Source organism: Strix aluco, chromosome 2, assembly GCF_031877795.1.
Source record: "Strix aluco isolate bStrAlu1 chromosome 2, bStrAlu1.hap1, whole genome shotgun sequence".
Taxonomy (NCBI): Eukaryota; Metazoa; Chordata; class Aves; order Strigiformes; family Strigidae; genus Strix; species Strix aluco.
In genome coordinates this window covers 131,421,729-131,441,742 of record NC_133932.1, presented here as the reverse complement: position 1 = coordinate 131,441,742, position 20,014 = coordinate 131,421,729, and the positions used below count along the sequence as shown (strand labels likewise).

Here is a 20,014-nt window from a genome sequence, read left to right as displayed (position 1 = left end):
AAATGTGGGCACTTCTTTGGTGTAAACTTCCAGAATCTGAACTGTATCTGTGAGGACAAATTGAGTTTCTTAGTAATGCAGCGCCATATACTGTCACAGAAGTTGTCTCTCAATGTACTTGGTATGTGTCAGTGTGTTTAATCAGGTAGTTTTTCTGATTAACTTTTCCATTTTTCCTCTCTTTTATTTTTGAATGCAGATTCTATTTGTTCCCAATTGCTTTGGCCAGTTCTATCCGGATTTAAACGCTTTGGATCTAGCCTTTTACTTCCATAGAAAAATTGACTTTAATTTCTAGATGAAGAAGGTACGAAATTTCCTCTGCTCTTCCGTCTCAGACAAAATCCGTCACGTTTTCACCCAGAAGGCAGAGCAAGGGTTGGCAGCCTCACTGAGCCCCTGGGCTGTGTGGGGCGAGGTCTCCCCCCGCCCCCATGACCTCCATGTTGAACTACAGCTCCCGTCATGCCCCGCGCCCCCCCGCCCGGCGCAGCTGGTCGCGGAGCGCGCGCGTTGCACCATGGGAGTTGTAGTCCGCCCGGCCCTCGCCGCCCCGGAAGTGACTCCGGGGTGAAGGGGGCGCGTTGGTTTCCGGGAGACGGCGCTCATGGAGGCTGCGGAGCAGTGAGGCGTCTGAGGGGGCTTCGGCGGCCGCTGCCATGTTCGGCTGCCTGGTGGCGGGCAGGCTGGTGAGCGCTGCCCGGGCCGCGGGCGGGGCCCTCAACCCGCTCGGGGCCGGGGTGGAGCTGCCGCAGGGCTGCCCCCGGGGCTCGCTCTTCCCCTCGCCGGGCTCCGCCCGGGGCTGGCCCCAGGCAGTGGGGACCTCGACGTCTTCGTCACGCCTGCCCGTCGCCTCGGCCGGCTCCTGCCCCTCATCCCCAGAGGCAGCTGCGTGGTAGAGCCTCGTTGCCGGGAGGCAGTTGCCATCCCCTCCGTTAATGGAGAGGTTTGGGCTCCTCAGAGACAAGCTGGGAGCTTAAAAGAAGCTTTTTAAGGCTAGATTGTGCGTTGGCTGCGAGGATGTGGTATCTCGGGTAAAGAGGAGGGTATCTTTTGCTCTGGCATTTAGCCGTGCTTCTGCTGCCTGTCTCAAGGTCTATTGTATTTCCTATGTGAACAGGTTTCCATGATCCTGGGGTTGTGCCAGCCAGGTGGTCAACAGCCACTGCTTATAGACTTGGCAACCTCTTCTGCACCCTATTTTCCTCCTACGCACATGGGGAGCCAAGGTATTCTGATCCTGTAGTCCCGGGTGGGATATGTGTTCAGTGCAGGTAGAACAAGACTGTTGTGCCTTTTTAGTAATATTTTTTGCAGTTGTTCTTCTGCTGTGTTTGACTTTTATCTGGCTATTTGCTATTTAGGTTGGTACATTCCTCACTTTTTGTTATGTTCCTCTTTAGGTGTATTTCTGTTAAAGGAAATTCACAGCTACAGTCAGAGGTGAAAAACAGTAATACTAATAAAGGTTTTGTTCTCTTTAGGTACAAGCAGCTCCCCAACAAGTGGCTGAAGACAAATTTGTATTTGATTTACCAGACTATGAAAACATCAACCATGTAGTGGTCTTCATGCTGGGAACTGTACCATTTCCAGAAGGAATGGGAGGATCTGTCTATTTTTGTTATCCGGACCAGAGTGGGATGGCAGTGTGGCAGCTGCTGGGGTTTGTCACTAATGAGAAGCCAAGTGCCATCTTCAAAATTTCTGGTCTGAAATCTGGTAAGACTGGTAAAACATAGCAATTGGTGAAACAGATGCATTTCTGCATGCATAAGGGGATAAATGTTTGAAGGTGGTTTTGAACATAAAGCTACTTGAAAAGGCAGACCACTGTGTTTTCAGATAGTCCTGAGCAGATGTGGTGCTAGAAGCAGTCTGTCAGCTTCATGGAAGGCTCTCTGTATGTTATTGTTCCTAGCAAAATTTCTTGCTCGTCTTCTCTTGTATGTGGTGTGGACCTAGAAATTCCTTTGGGCAGGCTTGGCCTGTGTTCAGTATTTCTGCACAGGGAACCTGAGGAAGAATGACCCTGTAAGTTCCATAGCGTAGTTTTTAGGTGTTTGTCTAGACATGCCTGCAGTGTTTTCTTTCAGCTTCTACTGTTAAGCGGTTTGTAGCACGGAGACAGATTTTGTAATGAGTAAAGTCTGACGCAGTGATTCAGATTTCAGCCAGCTGCTTCCCACTCAGGTGCGGTTGCACCATGGAATTGTCCAGTAGAGGGTGTCATCATTGGAAAGCAGCTTTCCAAATATTTCAGTATTTTTGATACAGACCCAAGCCAGAGAATGCTGGTGCTACATGAAGTAGGTGTGGGTGTGTCTTCATAAATACATAGGGGGTCTGTCATGCATGTTGTAAAAAAACAATGAAGCACCCCCATGGCACACTGTTGTCATATTAGAGGAAGAGATATGTCAGTTAAGCAGCTTAAAGTGTTATGATGATAAAGTAATACACATCTTTTATAGGCTTCAGTGTAGTGTACAGCCTTAACTTGGATCTCTATTTAGGTAAGCGTTGAGGTTGCTGTGATAAAATGTATTAAATCATAATGTGGCATGCTTGCTTTTGAATCAGTCCTGGATGACAGTGTGACATGAGATAAGGGCTCTCAAGATGCAGAGCTAAATGAATTCTGGTCATATATGTTCCTCAAATATTTGGGCTTTCTTCAGAAGAGAGAACAGCCACAGGAAGGGTTTTGGGGGTGCATGTATTTGTATATTCCAAAGTTGTGTTGTTAGTGAAACAGTCAAGTGTTTAGCCAGTACTTTTGCTGTCTCTCTCGTGCTTGAAAGACTTGCTGTATTATATGTGCTTTCAGACAGCTTTGTAGGAAAACACCTTTTCAGATGCATTTTGCATGTTTAGCAATAATTTCTAAGTAAGGGCTGCTCTGGAGGAAGAACTTTGTGACATGGTTGAATGCATTTGCAGTGCTGTGCTTGATCTGAACAACAGAGAGCTCTGCCATTCCCATTGTTGTCTACAGCTTATCTCTGACTGTAGAGTCAGTATAAAGCTACACAGCCGTAGTTTCCATGACCATAAACAATTGTATGATGGAGAAGACTATGAGGCTGTAGGAAGGGAAGACCAGAGAGGGATTAGAGAAAGCTGGAATCATTGAGAGACATTACTGACTGTTGAAATCTGCATTTTGGGCTTAATCCCTTGCCGAGATGAACAAATTTGTGTCCCTGTTTGTCAGCTCCCTGTGAAGCAGTGGTCATAGCGGAGTTTCTTGCTGTGTGATGAAGAGGGCCAGTGTGTTTCTTACACAAACACGAGTGGCCAACTGAAGTGGCATAAGTGTTTTATTACACAGACTTTGGGAAAGGTTAATGGTATCATTTGCAGATTTTCCATGAAGTTTGTTTAGTGTCTGAAATGCCCTGAAACTGTGCAGGCTTCGTGATGTGTGTGACTTGCCCACGTTGCTCATTGTTGTAAGGACCGGTTGGGCTGTTAAATACAGTATCTGGGGATGTGGTGTTAGGCTTCAGGACTATGTTGGTCGAATAAAATGGTGTTGCCTCAGGGGTTTTTTTTGTTCACTTCTCTCCTTCCTGTTCCACAGTTGCTTAGTAAAGCCAGTGTAGGTGACCATTGCGGTGTTCCCAAGTGAGGTACTAGAAGGTTGTCCCAGTAGATGAACTAAAGGGGAAATCACTTTTGTGAAATATACTCTTCAACATGCAAAAGTGATTTGTGGAGTAGAGACTAAATTGTGAGCCTGGACACTTTTCCTTGACTACAGGTGCTGTTTAAACTCAGCTAACCTTCTTTGCATAAGAGATTTCCAGACTACATCTTGAAGGGGTCTCACAGGATGTCACAGTACCCTTTAAAAAAGATTCCTTTAGAGCTCCTCTATATAAGAAGAGTTTGTTGAACTGTATTTTTTTAGTAATCTTGGTACAAACTTAATATATCTAAAAGCAGGCTTTTCTGTTGTTGTTCTTGCTGACTTTAAACCATCCTTAAAAGCTATGCTCTGAGGCTAGAAATATAAGTACTTGTGTGATTTGTGGGTTCTTTGTATTTGTGACTTTGTTTTTACCCCTTGATTTAGTGAGTGAAGTATCACGTCTGCTGATATTGAAATGTCTAAGAGTCAAAGGCCTGAAGTGTCCAGCATTATTGCATGTTTCTTTTTGAGGATTAACTATCATGTAAAATGGCGACTGGCTTGGCAATAAGCATTAAAACTGAATTACTTTCTTTCTCTTCAGATGCAATTTTCATGGTTGCTGGAAATAAGACTATTAAATGAACACCACCACCCCTCCAAACAAAACTGGTAGTTGTATTTCATGCTGAAAGCTGAATAAGGTGTGTTTCTGAGGTTTGGGGGGTTTCTGGTCATTTCCCCACCCTCCAGTGGGATGACAGTCGATGTGTATTCTTTCAGTCTCTTACTCTTCCCACTTCGGATTTTTTTATTACAGGTGAAATGTTTAACAGCCTGTAGTCAAGGCAAAATAGACTATTTCTGAGTGGCTTCTTTAGTGATAAGAGGAGGAATAAAATGGAAATATACCTTTGTGATGGAGGCTGAGTTGATCTCTTGAAATTGTGCAGTTTCTGCACTTGTGTAATAAACTGCAGCTGCAGTCAGATGTTGTAGTAAGATCCCTTGGTGCCTGCTGGCGCTGCACTATCAGTGCTAACTGTATTCATTCATTAAGGTCACTGGCGTTCCTGATGGCATCGCTATGAGCTTTATCACTCAACACAAGGATTTGTGGTCAGTTCTCATGGTGTGACTAAAGAGTTCCAAGTTTTTTACTTGGGCTCCTGCTGCCCTTGGAAGCATGACTGCTCTTGGAAGGCAAGACACAGGTTCTGCTGGTTTTTGTCACAGGTGGTGTGTTGAGGTTGCTTTGGAAAATGTGGATAGAATGTTTTGCTGGCCTTCCTTTTCCAAGCAGGAAGTTATGCTGCAGGGAAGCAGTTTGGGCCTAGAGAATCAAGCTTTAGAGGAATGCCATTGCTGGCAGTTGTCACTGTTACTGGCTTGTCTGTACTTTGAGATCTGGAGAAGAATACTGGCTGGTATGGTAACACTTGAGTGCACAGAATTCTATATTCTTACATATTCTGACTGCATGTTGTTTACTGATTGAGAGTAGATGAATTTCATGTGATTGTGCATAAAGAGGAGGCTTAGAAGTACTTCTTGCCTTGGAATCATAAGGTTTTTTAATTCTTCAGTTGTGCCTGAAAGTGTAGTAGAAATAGAAAACAAAACTTGGGCTGGGATTTTGCATCCTTACTGGAAGTATGTTGACAAGTGGGATAAAAGTTACAGGATAGCCTTTTCCATTACAGACTTTTTCTGCTGTGCAGCATGCAATGATGTGTGTGATGCTGTTTTCCACTTACAAATATACCCTCTAATATAATGTCTGCATTTGAGGCCTACACCTGGGTAAGGTTTTTGCCATGGTTGGGCTGAAAGGTAATGAGGGCTCGCTATCTTGAATCAAGGGTTCAATGAAGGGAAAGAAAGGGGTGCTAAAAATATTTTTCTGACTGCAGTTATTCTGCTATGACATAGTACGTTGGAGAGTGTAGGGTCTGAATGAGAATCTGAGCTTGTATTTCAGTACCGATTAACACGCTGTGTTCTCTGTAAGGTTTGGAATGTTAGTTGGCAGAGCCAGGCGTTAAAAATGTGGAGTGCATTTCATTGGTGTAAGGATGGCAGGGGATGCTGTTCTCTCGCCATTTTAGGTGGATGTCTTTCCAGGAGAGTGGTTCCATGGGAGTGTATGCAAAGTGGTTTTTTTATTTTATTTTATTATTTGGAACATGAGTGTCTTTCTGATGGAGCCTGTTGCTTGAGGGTGTTATATATTTACTGTAAATGTCAGCTTCTCAGGTGAAGATTTTAACAAGATGTGAAACTTCTACCAGCTCTGTTACTATTGGGATTTTTAATAATCAATTTACGTGATATTTGGTTTCTAATAGCTTTTCTCTTTCTTTCTTATTAGTTTAAATTTTACCTTTATCAAACAAGCATCTTTCTAGAGTAAAGCTTGAGATCATACAGCAGTGGCATTTCTCAAAAACGCTTCTAAATAGCACTTCAAGAGATGAACTCTCTTCTTACTGGCCTTGTGTTAAAGTAACGGCTTAACAGTGAGTGCTTTGCTCGTAAATGTAGCACCATATTGCAGTTGTAGGATCTGGAGTGAGGAGCAACGCTTGGCTTCAGTTGAAAAGGGTGCTGGGTGAATGTGCTTTCCATATGAGTTGAATGTGTGCTGCTTTGTGGTAGTGCCTTGCATCCCTGCAAAGAATGGTCAAGTTTCTGAGATCTTCAATCTTAAGCCTGAGTTCCACTTCTCAACCTTGTGCTGTTTTTGCTGGCTGAGTTTTTGACCATGGAACCAAGTCAGATGGTACTTTAGATTTGAGTTAGTCTTTCTTGCAGCTCAAAAGTGTTGACGGGTCTGTAGGACAGCTCTTGATCAGATTTACTTTCTCCTGCTAGCAAGAGGCCAGACAGTGCTTCCAAAACATCACTTCTGTGTTAAAAGGGTACTTGTCTATTGTGTTTGTTCAAACTTCGGTGGAGTATTAGTATTTATTTACTAATAGCATTGTGGTCCCCCAGACCTTTTTCCTGTATTTTCCTTTACAGATGCTGACAAAGCGTGCATGGTTTAAGTGACTCCAGATGCCTCTGTTTGCAGAGACCCTAGCTGAAGCTGGGACTGAAAGTACTGGTTAATACTCAGTTGAGAAAGGTCTGAAGTCATGGCAGAGGGCTGGGATGATGCCTGTATGAGTGGTATGCAATTTGGGGGTGGTTTTCTGCCCGATTCATTGTTTTCTTTGTGACTCTTGCGAAGTCAGAGGCCTTTCTGTTCCGTGGCTATTCCTTTGAGCTTTGCTGCTGTTGGTGGTTTTGAACAGTTCGGATGAGACCTGGGGCTGCCCAGCCCTCCACAGGGATAGCTGCGGGTCAGAGTGGTCTTGAAGTAACGTTCTCTATTTTTCAGTGCACAAACAGGTTCACAAGAACTTGGTTTTGAATGAGGGAATCAAACAACTGTGCAGCACTGCTGCATGTTTCCTGTTTATCTGCAGCTGTTACAACGTGAATTAAAGGCTTGGTTCCTATAGAGAAAGGTTCTGCTGTCTTTTACTCACAGATCATGTTTCCTGTTGAATCCACTTACTTCATAGAGAGCTTTAAAATTGTTTTTCCTTTTTTTAAAAAAAATTTCCCTAACATCTGCTGTGTTTTTTCGATGTACCTATCACACTGTTTCATCTGTTGTGCTTGTGTGTACTTGTGCCTGTGCTAGGACTGCATGATTTTTCTGTATTTGAGATAGGGAGATATCTTTGGTGGGAGTTGAGGAATACCTTCTACAGAAGAAACACAGTGATTTAAGTAACACAGTCTTTACATGTGTGCCAAGTCTAACCTGTGCTGTTTGTGGTGCTTTCAGGGAAGGGAAGTCAACATCCCTTTGGTGCCATGAACCTCCCTCAGACGCCAACAGTGGCCCAGATTGGAATCTCAGTGGAATTGCTGGAGAACCTGGCCCAGCAGACTCCTGTTGCAAATGCTGCTGTGTCATCAGTAGATTCATTCACAGAGGTAGCTTGGACATTCTGTTTTCAGAAATTGTCTGTACTACCAAAGTCTTAAGAATTGAGCCTCTGAAGAACTAATTGTGGGGTGGGGGGGGGTGGGGGGAAGCAGCTGCTATGCATGACTATAGGATTGTAACCAACCTAATCATTGTCAAATGATTTGGGTGGATGCTTTGGTATTTTAAAATTACTTTTTCTTGCACCGGAAAACTGTTTCCTGTAAAGGATTGGATTTTGCATGCTCGGCGGAATCAGGCCGATAAACTCACTTGTGTCAATGTTACTCTGATGTAAAAATATTTATGATGCTTCCTTATAGGAGCAGCTGGGACTAAATGTGTGTAAAAGACAGTGGATCTTTGGTGGTTTGTAGGTGGGGGAACTCCAGTGCATAGACTTGCAGGGATGGTCAAAAATTACTCAAAAGTCAAGGCAGACGTGGACATGGGTGCAGATAGATATTCAAGTGTACCACTGGCCCTTAAGAAATCCTTCTGATGTAGTTCTGCAGAACTACAGAATTGTGCCCTGTCCCACAGAAAGATTTTTTTTCTTTCCCTGTGGACCAGGCCTTGGGCTGCAACACTTGCCATTTTTTACCCAGCCTGTCAGTTTAAACCTCCAGAAATTCTCAGCCAGCACTGGCAGTTAGTTGGCCATCTAACAACAGTTCAAGACAAGCTAGATTGGCATGGCAGGTCTTGATTTCTCTAACACTGATGGCTCTGGCATTATCCCTTAATGTTTCAGCAGTTGGTGAGGCTTTTCTTGAGGTTTTTTTTTGTTGTTGCTTACTTTCCTTATAGGCACTTGCTGAGGTAGATTGGTAATTGAACAGTAACCCTAGTACTGTAGCTGATGTCCTTTGGCAGTTTATACATATAATAGCCCCAAATAGGTAATGTCTTTTGGAGAAAGTTACCATGATTAGGAGTTGACCAACAGCTATTTTTGTATAGTACAGTTAGTTGAGCTTTTCTGAAGTTGTTTGGGGCAAATGACATCTAAATAATATTTCTCATTCCATGATAACTAAGTCATGAGGTGATAATGTGCCATGTGAGGTCATTTGCAAGGTGGCTGTTGGATTTTCCTGGCAATAGTATTTAAAGAAAAAAAACCAAACACCTCATGATTGCCTAACTTTTTTACAAATGTTCTTTCCAGTTAGGTGGATTTCTCTGTTAAGAAAGAGTAACATCTTAACTGAAATTGTATATTGCTTTCAAGGAATGCAGTTGAGCCAAAGGTTAAAGTAATAGTTACTCCTGGAGAGAAAAGTCATAGTTGAAGGAAACCTTTGAGGGAGTGGATAGCAGAGGAAGGGGATAAGACTGGAAGGATGTCTGTGAATGATTAATGGCTTTTATTTAATACTTGACATCTCTTTGGAACTGCTACATTATAGCACTAAAAGTATTTTTTTAAAGGCAAAATCATCTGCTGCTACTCTTAAGTTAAGGGCTTGTTCTCCCACGACATTTTTAGGAAGTTTTATGAAGCTTTATGATTGTGTGTGTGTATATATATATATTTTAATATATAGTTATAAAAAGTTACATGGAAAAAAGTGGGACAAAACCACAGAGTTCTGCATGCGAGCGAGGTGTGACTGAGGTTCTAGGACATCAGTTCTTCCGCTCCTTTTGTCAGAGCAGGTGGAGGGAAGCACAAGAGTGTGTATATATTGTCCCAGGCTCTGTTTTCCTCCATCATTTCACTGTCTATGAAAACAGTTCATTCTCCCACCAAAACAATGCATGGGGTTTTTTTTAAATAAAAAGAATAGGGGGAAGAAGGAGGTACCATAGGATTATGTATTTGTAGACTGGCTGGGAATGTCCTACAGCCTCATCCTCTGCACACAGGGCTTGCTACCTCTTGGCCTCTCTTTCACTCTTTTACTTCCTTGTTTCTACAATTTAGGAGTTTGCTATGCACCTTTTTCCATGTTTTCCCCAGCAGGATCTTGTGGCAGAGGATACCAGGATAGCAGCCCTTCTGTGGTGAAAGCTAAAAGAAATTTCCCTGTTTCTGGAGTCTGATGAGTTGTAACAAGGCAGATTGCAGACTTTTCAGCTGGTTTAACAGCTGGTGTTTTGCTGTGAGCTGAAATGGCAGCTTTGACCTGCTCTACAGTTCTTCTGATGGCTTAGTTTGGAGGAGAGGGACAGCTCTTGTCCTCCAAACTAAACTCTTGTTCTTCCCAAACCTGTTTATCCAGTTGTATGAAATCGGCTAGGGAGAGGGAAAGAGAAGATTCTGAAGATGATGTCTGAATGGATCTGAGGACAAGACAGAGTTAGAATGTTTTGATCACCTCAAAATGGACATCCCTGGACCTAGTATATCCGCTTTCCCAGTGTGTTTTAGATGACAATGCTAATTTTACTTCATATAGGTGTTCTATATCTGTTAAACTCTTGCACAAAAATTCAAATTGATAAAAGAACTTAACTTAAAATGTCTCTTTATTTCAGTTCACACAGAAGATGTTGGATAACTTCTATAACTTTGCTTCCTCATTTGCTGTTACTCAGGCACAGATGACCCCAAATCCTTCTGAAGCTTTCATTCCTGCAAATGTAGTTCTGAAATGGTAATGGAAACGATCTCATTAATAACAAGTGTTCTTTTTTCTAGGCATTAAACCAGCTGATTTCTAAGTATTGAACTACTGTCATGCTATTCAGTGAGATTACACAAAAATGTTTGAAAGTGTTTGTTCTTGTTTACCTCAACTATAGAGAGGTTCTATCCGCTGTTTTTATATTTATTTGTCAGCATCTTCATATCAATTGTTAGAAAAGTGCTATAGAGCCTAGGAAATTTTTTTGCTTCTAGAAATGTCACCCTTGACATATGTTTATTTGCACTATGTTGCTGATTATGCAAATACTCTGGAGGCATAGGAGGCAGAACACACTGATACTTGTCAATTTGTGCTTATTTGTTATGCTTGATCTCTTCCTAGACATAGTTCCAGCATAGTTACATTGCTTAAAAATATGGGAGAGGTGGAGAAATTGTGTTCCTGGTTGACCTGGTTCTGTCACCAAGACCTGTGAGCACAAATACAAAAGTCTGAGAGTTGTTTTCCAGGGACTGGCTTAAGAAAGAATGGTCTGTGGGGATAGCCTGTGTAGTCTGGAGAGAAACTGTAAACTGCAAGCTGTCCTTCAGGGTGTCTGAAAAATTCTTTCCTACAATTTTATCAGTTTAGCCCTCTTTAGCCTCTACAGCATTAATCTAAACCCTTTTTAAAACAGTATTTTTGGGCTGTGAATACAGTTTTATCATTAATACCGATCTCATGAACACGCAGGCAGTTAATGTAAGCAATATATTTTCTTTGGGACCGTAACTTGATGCAGATCCCTTCTATTTAGAAGGTAACTGCGCACTCCATGAAGATATGTGGGTAAGGCCTCTGATGAGAGAAACCAAAGGGAAGATGGGCTAAAGCATCAGGGTTGTTCATTGCCTGGATAATGCTGAATTTGCTTTTGGCTGTTGTTCAAAACAGTATAGTGAAGTGAGGCATAACTCTAATAAACTGAATATGTTTGTGTATAGAAATATGTTAATGTGATTACAGCCACAGAAAAACATTTTTTGGTTCTGTTCATGTGTTTGTGAGTCATTATAATGTGTTTAATTATAGTTTGTAATATGTAGAGTATCTTAGGTCTCTGCAGTGGGCTGGCTGCAATGGAAATTCAATTAAAAATTCATTCATAAATAAGCCTTTCTCTAATTTGAGTGGGTTTAAAACCATTTAGAGTCTTTTCTCATTTGAGTTTGGTTAGGAACTGTGAGATGTAGGAGAACCTTTTTGTTTGTTTGTTTGATTGGCAGTACCTTTTGATACCTTACAGCTTGGGTTTGTGGGGATTGAAAGGAGTTTGTAGGCTTTTTTTTTTAAGTCACAGACATCATGTACTTCCCTTACTACTTCTGTAGGTCAATAATGAATTCTGATGTTCAGTTTGTTTGTGGTTTCCTTGTTTCTGTGAGTATGGAAAGTGAAATTAGGGCAGCGTGTGTGCATACTTGATTCCATTATGTGTTATTTTCCTCATTAGATTTTTACTAAAACATTACTGTATATAATAAATGTGGAAGTTAGAATTATTTGGTGAGGGTGGAAAAATAATGGGATCTACTTTGTCTCAAGGTTTCTATTAGAACTACAAGGCAAATCAGTGCATATCTTTGAGAGCAGAATTGTCTGCAGTCCCCTCTTCCTAACCTGTGAGCAGGTTACAGCCTGCTAGGAAGCGATCCTGAATTGGACTGAATATGCACTGTGAGCATTCTTCACATGGAATCAGAAAGGAGGATTCTGGATTTATTCCCTGGTGTGGAATAGATGTAACTTATTATGTTCTCTGCATAGACTAAATTATTTGTATCATTTTTGAAGCCATTTTATTTGCAGCAGCTTTTGGTTTTTGGTTGTTTTTTTTCTAGGTATGAGAATTTCCAGAGACGTCTGACACAGAACCCTCTTTTCTGGAAAACATAAGCTTAAGTTGTATCATTGGAAGTGCTTTTTAAACGGTGTTACCCGAAAGATGCAGCAAGTAACTTCGCTGAAGAATTTTGGGGTGGGGGAAAAACGGTAACTTTTGTATTACTCTTGAAAATTATTTAAAATTAAAATCTGTGAAAACTACTTGCCTATGTATTTTTTTTAATTGAAGTACTTGGCTGCCACAAGAAATCAGTGTTCCATGTGTATGCATAGAAATATTCTTTTGAAACTGCATTTAAAGTGGAAGAAATTACAAGATGAAAAATGGCAGCACTGTTTCATACTTGTGTGATGTTTTGGGGTGTTTAGTTGCAAACAAAATAAATGGAGCTTTTCCTTCTTTGTTGCCTCATTCTGAAAGGTGATCAGGCAACTGAGAATATGCTGATGGTTTTCCTGCTGGTACTTAAATTGTAAGTTCTTTCACTTTGTGGACAACCAATATTCCTGTCCCCAGCTCATGTAAAAGGTATAAGAGTATTTCCCTCTTTTTGGCCTGAAGACACTATTGAGCTTGATCTCGGGGTACCTGTCTTTAACTTTTCCTGTATGAAAGAGTAATGAAGAGAAATCTTTGGGGACTCTCCCTGCTGCAAGTCACATAGCTTTGAAATGGCTGTTACGGGTCAATTCAGAGTTGTAAATTTGTACTTTGCAGCCCCAGACTGTTCAGTGAGATGAGAGCTGCTGGGTTATTGACAGTGGAGGTATCTGATGAGTTTGCCTTTTTCTTCAGCTTTCTCTAATTATGGTATGAAGAAGGACGTGGAGGAGGAGAAAAATAAGCATAATGGTTCTTAGTATCTGGAAGACTTTCTCCGTGAGGAAGATGGGTTACATCAAAATGTTGGAGTTGTTTCAAGAATTTGTGGGGTATAGTTTATTGTTTGAGGGGAAGCTATTATGTTCTGCTTTAAGAAGCTCATTACAGCGCAGGGAACCGAAGCTTGTTTTGACCGTCCCGTCTCCTTTGAACTTGTCTGTGATTCTACTCAGAACTTCCAACAAAGCATCTCCATAGTCTCCATCAAGACCAGGAGCGTTGTTCTAAAGGTTTCTGGAGGGGTTGGAAGAAGCTGATGTCCCTTCAGTTTGGTATAAGAAGGTGTCTTTCCTTCAGAAGTTTCCACTATTTAATGCTCCAGAGGGCACAGTGTCCCTAGAACTGCTGCAGTGGAGAAACAGCTTTGTTTCCAAGCGCCTGTGTCTGCTGTAGATGCTGTGGTGTTTGAAGCAGACCTGCCATCCCTGCAGTCTGTTTGCCAGCGTGTAATGTTGGGGCAGCCATGTACGAAAGAAGCGGTGAGAAAACAGGAGGAGACCTTCTTGCCCCCAGCCAGTTATGTGAGAGGGGGGACACTGATGTTTGATGCAGAAGAGGTTAAAGGATCTGGTGCTTTAGAAATGTTCAGGTGTGATTGATGGGTAAATGAGGGTAATTATCATCCCTCAGAGGTATCATCTGTGTGTGCATCATCCCTCCAAGAGAGGCTGCTCTAGAGCCCTCTGAGGGAAGACACTGCTGGGCTGGGGCACACTGCTCACAACCCAGTTACAGGCTTGCAACCGAGTTTCATGTCCTACGTGTACAAAATTTCTGCAAATGGTTTCTTGTGTGGAAATATTTTAGTACAGAGAGCGTGGAAGTTAATTTTCTGATATGCTGTTTTATGTTTCTCCCTTACCATCAGACCCTATGGACATGTTAATGATGGATTTGTGTAACAGTTTCAGGAGATAAAGATGGGGAAAGGAAGTAGATGTCTCTGTGGGTGGGAGGAAACCTCTCTGCTTATTTTCAGCTCTGAAGAAAGGAATACCAAGTAGCACTCAACTGCTCCTTCCCTGCCGCTGTAGAAACAACCTGCTGATTTATTGATTTAGGGGAGAGATAAAACATCCTCCTCCAGCAGAGGAGGCCGCAGCCCTCCTGTGATCCACAGGTGATGGAGGGACTGGTGGTGACCTGATGGCTTCTGCTGCCCAGCCCCATTCTCACCTGCCTGCCTGTTGCTGGGAGGTTCTGGTGCTGCCTCCCACTCTCACAGTTGCTTTTCTCTTGAGCTGGTTTGCAGCATGAGGGAGAAGGGAGGCAGGGAGGTAGCGCTGGAGGGTTTTGTAGTGTAGAGGAGGTTGAGGAGGGGGTTTGTAATGGCACAAGTGAGAAATATCTTTGCCCTTTCAGGTCCAGGTGCTAGAGTGTGAGTGTGACAACCATGACTTCCTTTTTCTGGCCGTGGAAAGGTGACTTCAAGGCATCTGAAAGTCTTGTTTCCAACACTCATGTCTCACACGACCAAAGGTAGGAGCACAAGGAGCCATTTCACAAGTGTTCTCATAGCAACTGTTAACTACAGCAGCTGCTGTCTCAGCCTTGGGGTCTGGGGTGGGTGGGTGTGCAGGACTGGTGGTGGATCTGACCGATTGTTCCAAGGGGGGCGGTAGGGCAGCCACAATGTCTGGGGTCTGCTCCAGGCTCTGGCCCTGACTTCTCGTGGATTTGGATGATGCTGGGCTCAGAGGGTTCCAGCTCTCCCCAAAGTGGGGATCAGCCAACCTGGGTTCCTGCTTGGTTAAAAGAGCGGGAGCTGTCTGAGTGGAAGTCTAGGGGCTGCCTGTCCAAACATATATGTGGGGGAAAGTGGCCATGGCACATGAGAAACTTGGGGATTCACAAGTCTTCACAGCTCCTGTGGAGCCCAGCCCTGACCTCTTTTTTTTTGATGGAAATCTGTGGCCAAGTTTTTCTGGTCGTGTGGTTACACTTCACGATCAGCATCTGAAAGGAACTGTCAGAATGAGCAAGTGTCCTGCTCCAGAGACATGGCTTGAAATTCAGTGATGGGAAAGGAATTGTTTTACTTTCTATCAGTGAAATCCTGCTTGCTGTGCCAGAGTCAGGACCCCCTCTGCTTTCTTCCCACCACATCTTGTACATCCACATTGGCAGCTTTTGGATGTCAGATGGCAGGAGATGTGTGTCCCTGGGTGCAAACCACCTGCAATTTCTGTTTCAGCACCAGAGTTGCCCTGGGGTCAGCAGAAGGCTTATAGCCTTAAATCAGTCCAAAGCCCAGCCATGCAGCCCCTGCCAGGGGTGTGTGCAGTCTGTGGGGCAGGAGGGGGTGTTTGAAGACAGTGGCATCATCTCATTTGTTTAGGAATGTGCTTGTGAGCTTGGTGACTTAGGGTATGATATGTCTTTCATTTACTCTGCAGAGATCGTGGAAATTTGGAGTCAGGTGTCTCATTATATTCAGCAGCAGCTGGCACCAGGCAAGGTGATCTTTATGCCCTGTTTCTCCCCTCATACTTTGGTGGTTTTGGCAGCCTGACCCCTACCAGAGTCATTAAATATAATTAGTCTTATCTTTCTTTTACTTCTGAGATGTTGGGTTTCTGCTTTTAAATGTTGTCAACAAGTGCGCTACAAATAAGATTTTCCTGTAAGTGTACAGAAAAAAAACAAGTCCATCTCCAGTTATATTCAAAAGATCAATGCTGTCAGAGTTTCTCAGTTCCCTGCTGCCAGAGTGGAAGGACCACCCAACATTTCACAATTGTTGGAAACCCCTTGCATCTCCTCTAGCTGAAGGGTATTTGTGCTACTTTTATGTCAAATCCTTGTCCATGTTCCTTTTTCCTTCTCTGCTTTTAGAGTGTCAGAATAGTTGGGCTGGGGATGTTCACTGTTTTTATGGAAGAGCTATGTATGGAATGATTGTTTGCCCATTCAGAGCCCCGTCATTTCAACTGTCCAGTGTTGTCAGAAAGATTCTTAACTTTGGCTGTGCTAGAAGAATTATTGCCAGTAAGAAGATGGAGTAAAATTTTGTTTGCCTTTGAAAGAAATGTGTGGTGTCTGATAATACTGTCTAGGAATGACCACTGTCCCCAAAAGCTGTCACACTTACTCATAAATTCATGGGATTTTGGAGTGGTTTGAGTAATTCTTGGGAGGAGTTCTCTTTCGCTTCTTAATTGGAAATGTTTGACAGGGCATACTAAGTCTCTCAAGCCCTCAGTGCCCACACACTGAGTGTGGGCAGAGTTACGATGACCTTATCACAGCACTCACAAAGATCACTCTGTAGCAAGGATTGCCTGAGGCTGCTGAAACTTGACTGCAATTGGGGTCTTAGCTGTGTAAGTCTCTTTGCTCCTCTTGTGTCACTTAATAGATTCTACACCAGCTGTCCCATTGGATTATGCCACCATAGCCTTGGAGACATAATCCATGTGACACTGTGGAGAAATGCATGAATGCGATTGTGATGCATCTCTCCCGCTGCATCTCAAACAGACTGAATATTGATTTTGTTTTCCTAGACATGGGTGTCCCTTTTACCAGGCAAAAAAAAGGCAAAATGAGGTTTTATGAAAAATTACTTCTCAGCCTGGATGCAATGGGAAACTTTAAAGAAGTTCTTAACAATGTAAGTCCTACTGTTTTGGCAATGCTACTCAGAGGATTTCAGACTGAATCTCAAAGGACTGTTGAATGGTGTCCTTTGGCGTGCCGTGATTTGTCTGACCACTTGGCCCAGACATTATGTACAATAATGCAGGTGCTCTATTGATTTATTCTCTTATCAATTGTCTTGATGACATATAAGATCTGAAGAAGAGCTGTGTTGATGAAACAAGCGGGGATCCAGCCCAGTGTCCTGTCCCTGAAGGCTTAGGAGAGGATAGGAGCACCAGGCAGGATAGTGCTGGCACTTGCCGTTCTGCATAAGTGGTAAAGCAGTCAGGGCCTGGCTGAAGGATTAGCCTGAAGCCTGGGAAGGAGGCTGTGCTTGCTTCCACCGGCTTCTCTGCTGGTCAAGATTTTGTCTCCTGGTTGAAGCTGTTGAGTGTCACCCTTGCAGAAAACTTGGCAGTGTTACTACCTAGGATCAGTTCTTAGCAGTGGTGTCTCTGCTTGTTGTAAGGAGGGGCTACAGTTAACAAAAGAGAGCTTTGCTGGAGAGCTTTGGTGAGGTAGCTGCTGCTTTTAGCAGTTGAAAGGTTTGCTGCCCTTGTTGGCAACATGGTTGTTGCCTTGGAATCATCTCCCCTGTCTTTGTCTCTGTTGAAGAGGAAGAAAGGGATGATGAATTGGGTCATTCCCCAGGGAGAAGCTGGAGCTCCTGACATCCTTCCTAAACCTGACATCCTGTTTCCTGGGTGAGTAAGGCTGTTTCTGTTCCCCTTGACTGATGATGTGAGAGCCTCTCAGCTCATGTTGGGTACCACTGCATTACTAGGATTTTTCTGCCTCTCTTGAGGGTATTTGAGGAAAAACTCATTCACAGGACACTCCACACTTGTTCTTGCTTGGGTTGGAAGATGTATGTCTTCCCTTGAAGTAATATAGAGAAGTGATTGGGTTTTATGTTGCCAGCCTGCCATCAATCATGCAAAATCATCATCATTCATTAGACAGAATTTGTGAAGCACAGAAAAATATGGGCAACATCTTCAAGTTTCATCTGCTTTTTCCTCTTTCCTTTGAGTGAGACTACAAAAAGACAGAACTACAGGAAAAGTCTTAAGAAATGCTCCGGTGCAGAATTTCATGCAGACTTCTACAGAACTATATGTGATAGAAGATGGGATCCATACATGTCACATGTTGAAAATCCCATACCTTTTGTGAGAATTAAGTGAAGAAATTATATCTTAAATGCCCTCTTCAGGAGTATGGGAGAAGTGATTTTTTTTTTTTTTTTTTTTTTTTTTTTTTTTTGGCAAACAGGAAGCCTGTTGGTAGGGGGATGTGTCCTGTGTGTAACGCTGCAAAGGAGCTCCATCGTGACCCCGGTGATGGAGTTCCCTCTTTACAGGTGCTATGATGTTAGTCAGGGAGGGTAAGTACCCAAGGGAATGGAAGGGTAACAGTAGAATTCAAAATGCTTTTGGCATATTGGAGAGCAAAAGGTCTCCAGGTACACTTGGGATAAGGGATGATAGATGGTCTCCAGTTGGAGCAAGGAGGATTTGCATTAGACTCAACTCCCTAACAGTAAGGATTAGTGAGACCTTGGATGTGGACAGCTCCTCCAGGCACCGGAGTCCCTTCCTGTGTAACTTGGTTTCCTACAACAAGGCTGTTGAGAGCAGTGGACTGCAGGATGGGGTCATTCATGAAAGCTGGAGACGGAATGTGGCGTCCTGCATGCAAACTGGTGGTGTCTTTTCTGCAGCCTGCAGTGTAACACTGAACATGGAGAATTTTTTCTTAAATCCCTCCATGAAAAACCCACTAACTCCCCCAAGGAGAAGCAAGAGATTATTTTAAGGAGAAGATTAACAGGAAGGGTAATGTGAGAGCAGACTCCTGAGAACATTGTGTGTGTTCTCTTTTTGTCCTTCTTGCTAGGTACCTATGGCACATGTTAAAAGGCCCCTGGGAGTTGTTATTGTGGATCTGTTCTCCCTTTCTGGTGAATCACAGGTACAAACTGTTCTTTTCTAAGTTGGTTTGTGCACCAGGGAGTAAACACTTAGGGAGATCCTTCTGGATGCTGAATACCAAATTCTGCCAATAGTGGTGGTGTTTCTCTCTCAGGTGGCCTATTTGTTTTCTTCTGAGGAGACACATCATCTGGAGACGGTTGTAGAAGAGGTTCATCACCTGTGCCAAAAATGTACTTCACTTGTCAGTCTGGGCATTCCAGCCCTTTTTCTTCTTGATTGGTCATGAACTTCTCCAGAAGAACGTCTGTGGGTTGAATGTATCAGAAAGGTGAATTTGTGCAGTCAGGGTCAGTACAGAGATCCTAGGCTCTGTGAAATAAAATTGCTTCTCCAAAAGAGACTGCTAGGTCTCTAGCCTCCCAACCAACTTTTCACAACAGGGACCAGATAAAGCAGGGGCAAAAATAGTATCACCAGGAGTAACACTGATTTGGAGGAACAAGTTGGATGAGTTCCAGTGTTCAAAAGGGCCTAAGAATAGGAGAGACGGGGAATTAATAGTCTTAGTTTTTTTATGAGCAATTTCTTGAGCAATTTCTGCATGTCATTCTCATGTGAATCCTCAGCAAGATGCTGTTTTAAGAGTGGTGGTGGTTCATGCTCATAGGGGTTCTTCCAGCTCTTCCTTGCAGTGGTCCTATGAAAGTAAGGGCAGTTGATATGAAGAAAGGACCAAGGGAGAAAATCAAGAGAAGAGAGTCCTCAGGGGAACCTCTTGAGGAAACGGTGGAGGATAACACTGTGCCTTTGTACTCGTGTGAGAGAGATGTTTCTTTTGGACATGATGTGTGTGAACTCTGGAAAGTTATGTGTCACAAGAAATTACAGGAGGATGTGTGTGTAGCAGACTTCTTTAAGACCCTTTAAGTCTGCTTCATTTTACTCTGTAGTCTTCTTCCAGTGCACAGATATGTTTAGTAACTGAATGAAGGGATTGTTCCAGAAGTAGAGGATTACTTTCTTACTTTCTTGATTTGAATAAACCTGCTTTTTTTTTGTCTTGAGAGCAATGTTCAGAATCTGGCAATATTTTGTGAGAGGGAGGAGAGATCCAAATGCTCTCTGAACCACTTCTCAATGCTGTCTGTTGTGTCTGAGCTTTGTTCAACACTTTGAACTGTTCCCAGAGGCCAGTGAAGCTCAGAGGTGAGTGACCATTAAGGAAGCCTTGCTTTGAGGTGAATGCATGCTGCCTGACAGAGCAAAGCATAATTCAACCATCCTGTGCTCCCAGAGCCACAGCTGGCTTCATTTTTGGTATTGGTAGGTACTTTTGGTACTTTTGGTATTGAAGGGTCCTAGATCTGGGCTTCCTGACCTTGACTTGAGAGTCTGGAACCAGAGCTGCATTGTGCAGCTCAGGCTTTCTGCTCTCTCCTTTTGTTGGAG

General features: G+C 43.1%; 1 protein-coding gene across 5 annotated transcripts; it reads left to right on the top strand.

Moving 5' to 3' along the window:
- Positions 1–571: 571 nt before the first annotated feature.
- Positions 572–12,304, top strand: HIKESHI (heat shock protein nuclear import factor hikeshi). Of its 5 annotated transcripts, none has more exons than XM_074816407.1 (6): positions 579–689; positions 1,121–1,229; positions 1,485–1,722; positions 7,479–7,630; positions 10,107–10,225; positions 12,100–12,304. In XM_074816407.1, the coding sequence occupies exons 3-6, from the start codon at positions 1,572–1,574 to the stop codon at positions 12,152–12,154; spliced, it is 477 nt and encodes a 158-aa protein (XP_074672508.1). In that variant the 5' UTR covers positions 579–689; positions 1,121–1,229; positions 1,485–1,571; the 3' UTR covers positions 12,155–12,304. The 5 variants fall into 5 exon arrangements, with proteins under 5 accessions (XP_074672506.1, XP_074672505.1, XP_074672508.1 ...); XM_074816408.1 differs by lacking the exon at positions 579–689 and adding an exon at positions 728–1,034; XM_074816405.1 differs by lacking the exon at positions 1,121–1,229 and having other exon boundaries at positions 572–689; positions 10,167–10,225.
- Positions 12,305–20,014: the final 7,710 nt, after the last annotated feature.

Bases quoted from the DNA above. Each gene is read 5' to 3' on its own strand.
- HIKESHI (XM_074816404.1), top strand. From the start codon at position 660: ATGTTCGGCTGCCTGGTGGCGGGCAGGCTG. The intron at 690-1,484 runs GTGAGCGCTGCC...TGTTCTCTTTAG, and splicing joins GCCTGGTGGCGGGCAGGCTG to GTACAAGCAGCTCCCCAACA. The intron at 10,226-12,099 runs GTAATGGAAACG...TTTTTTTTCTAG, and splicing joins GCAAATGTAGTTCTGAAATG to GTATGAGAATTTCCAGAGAC.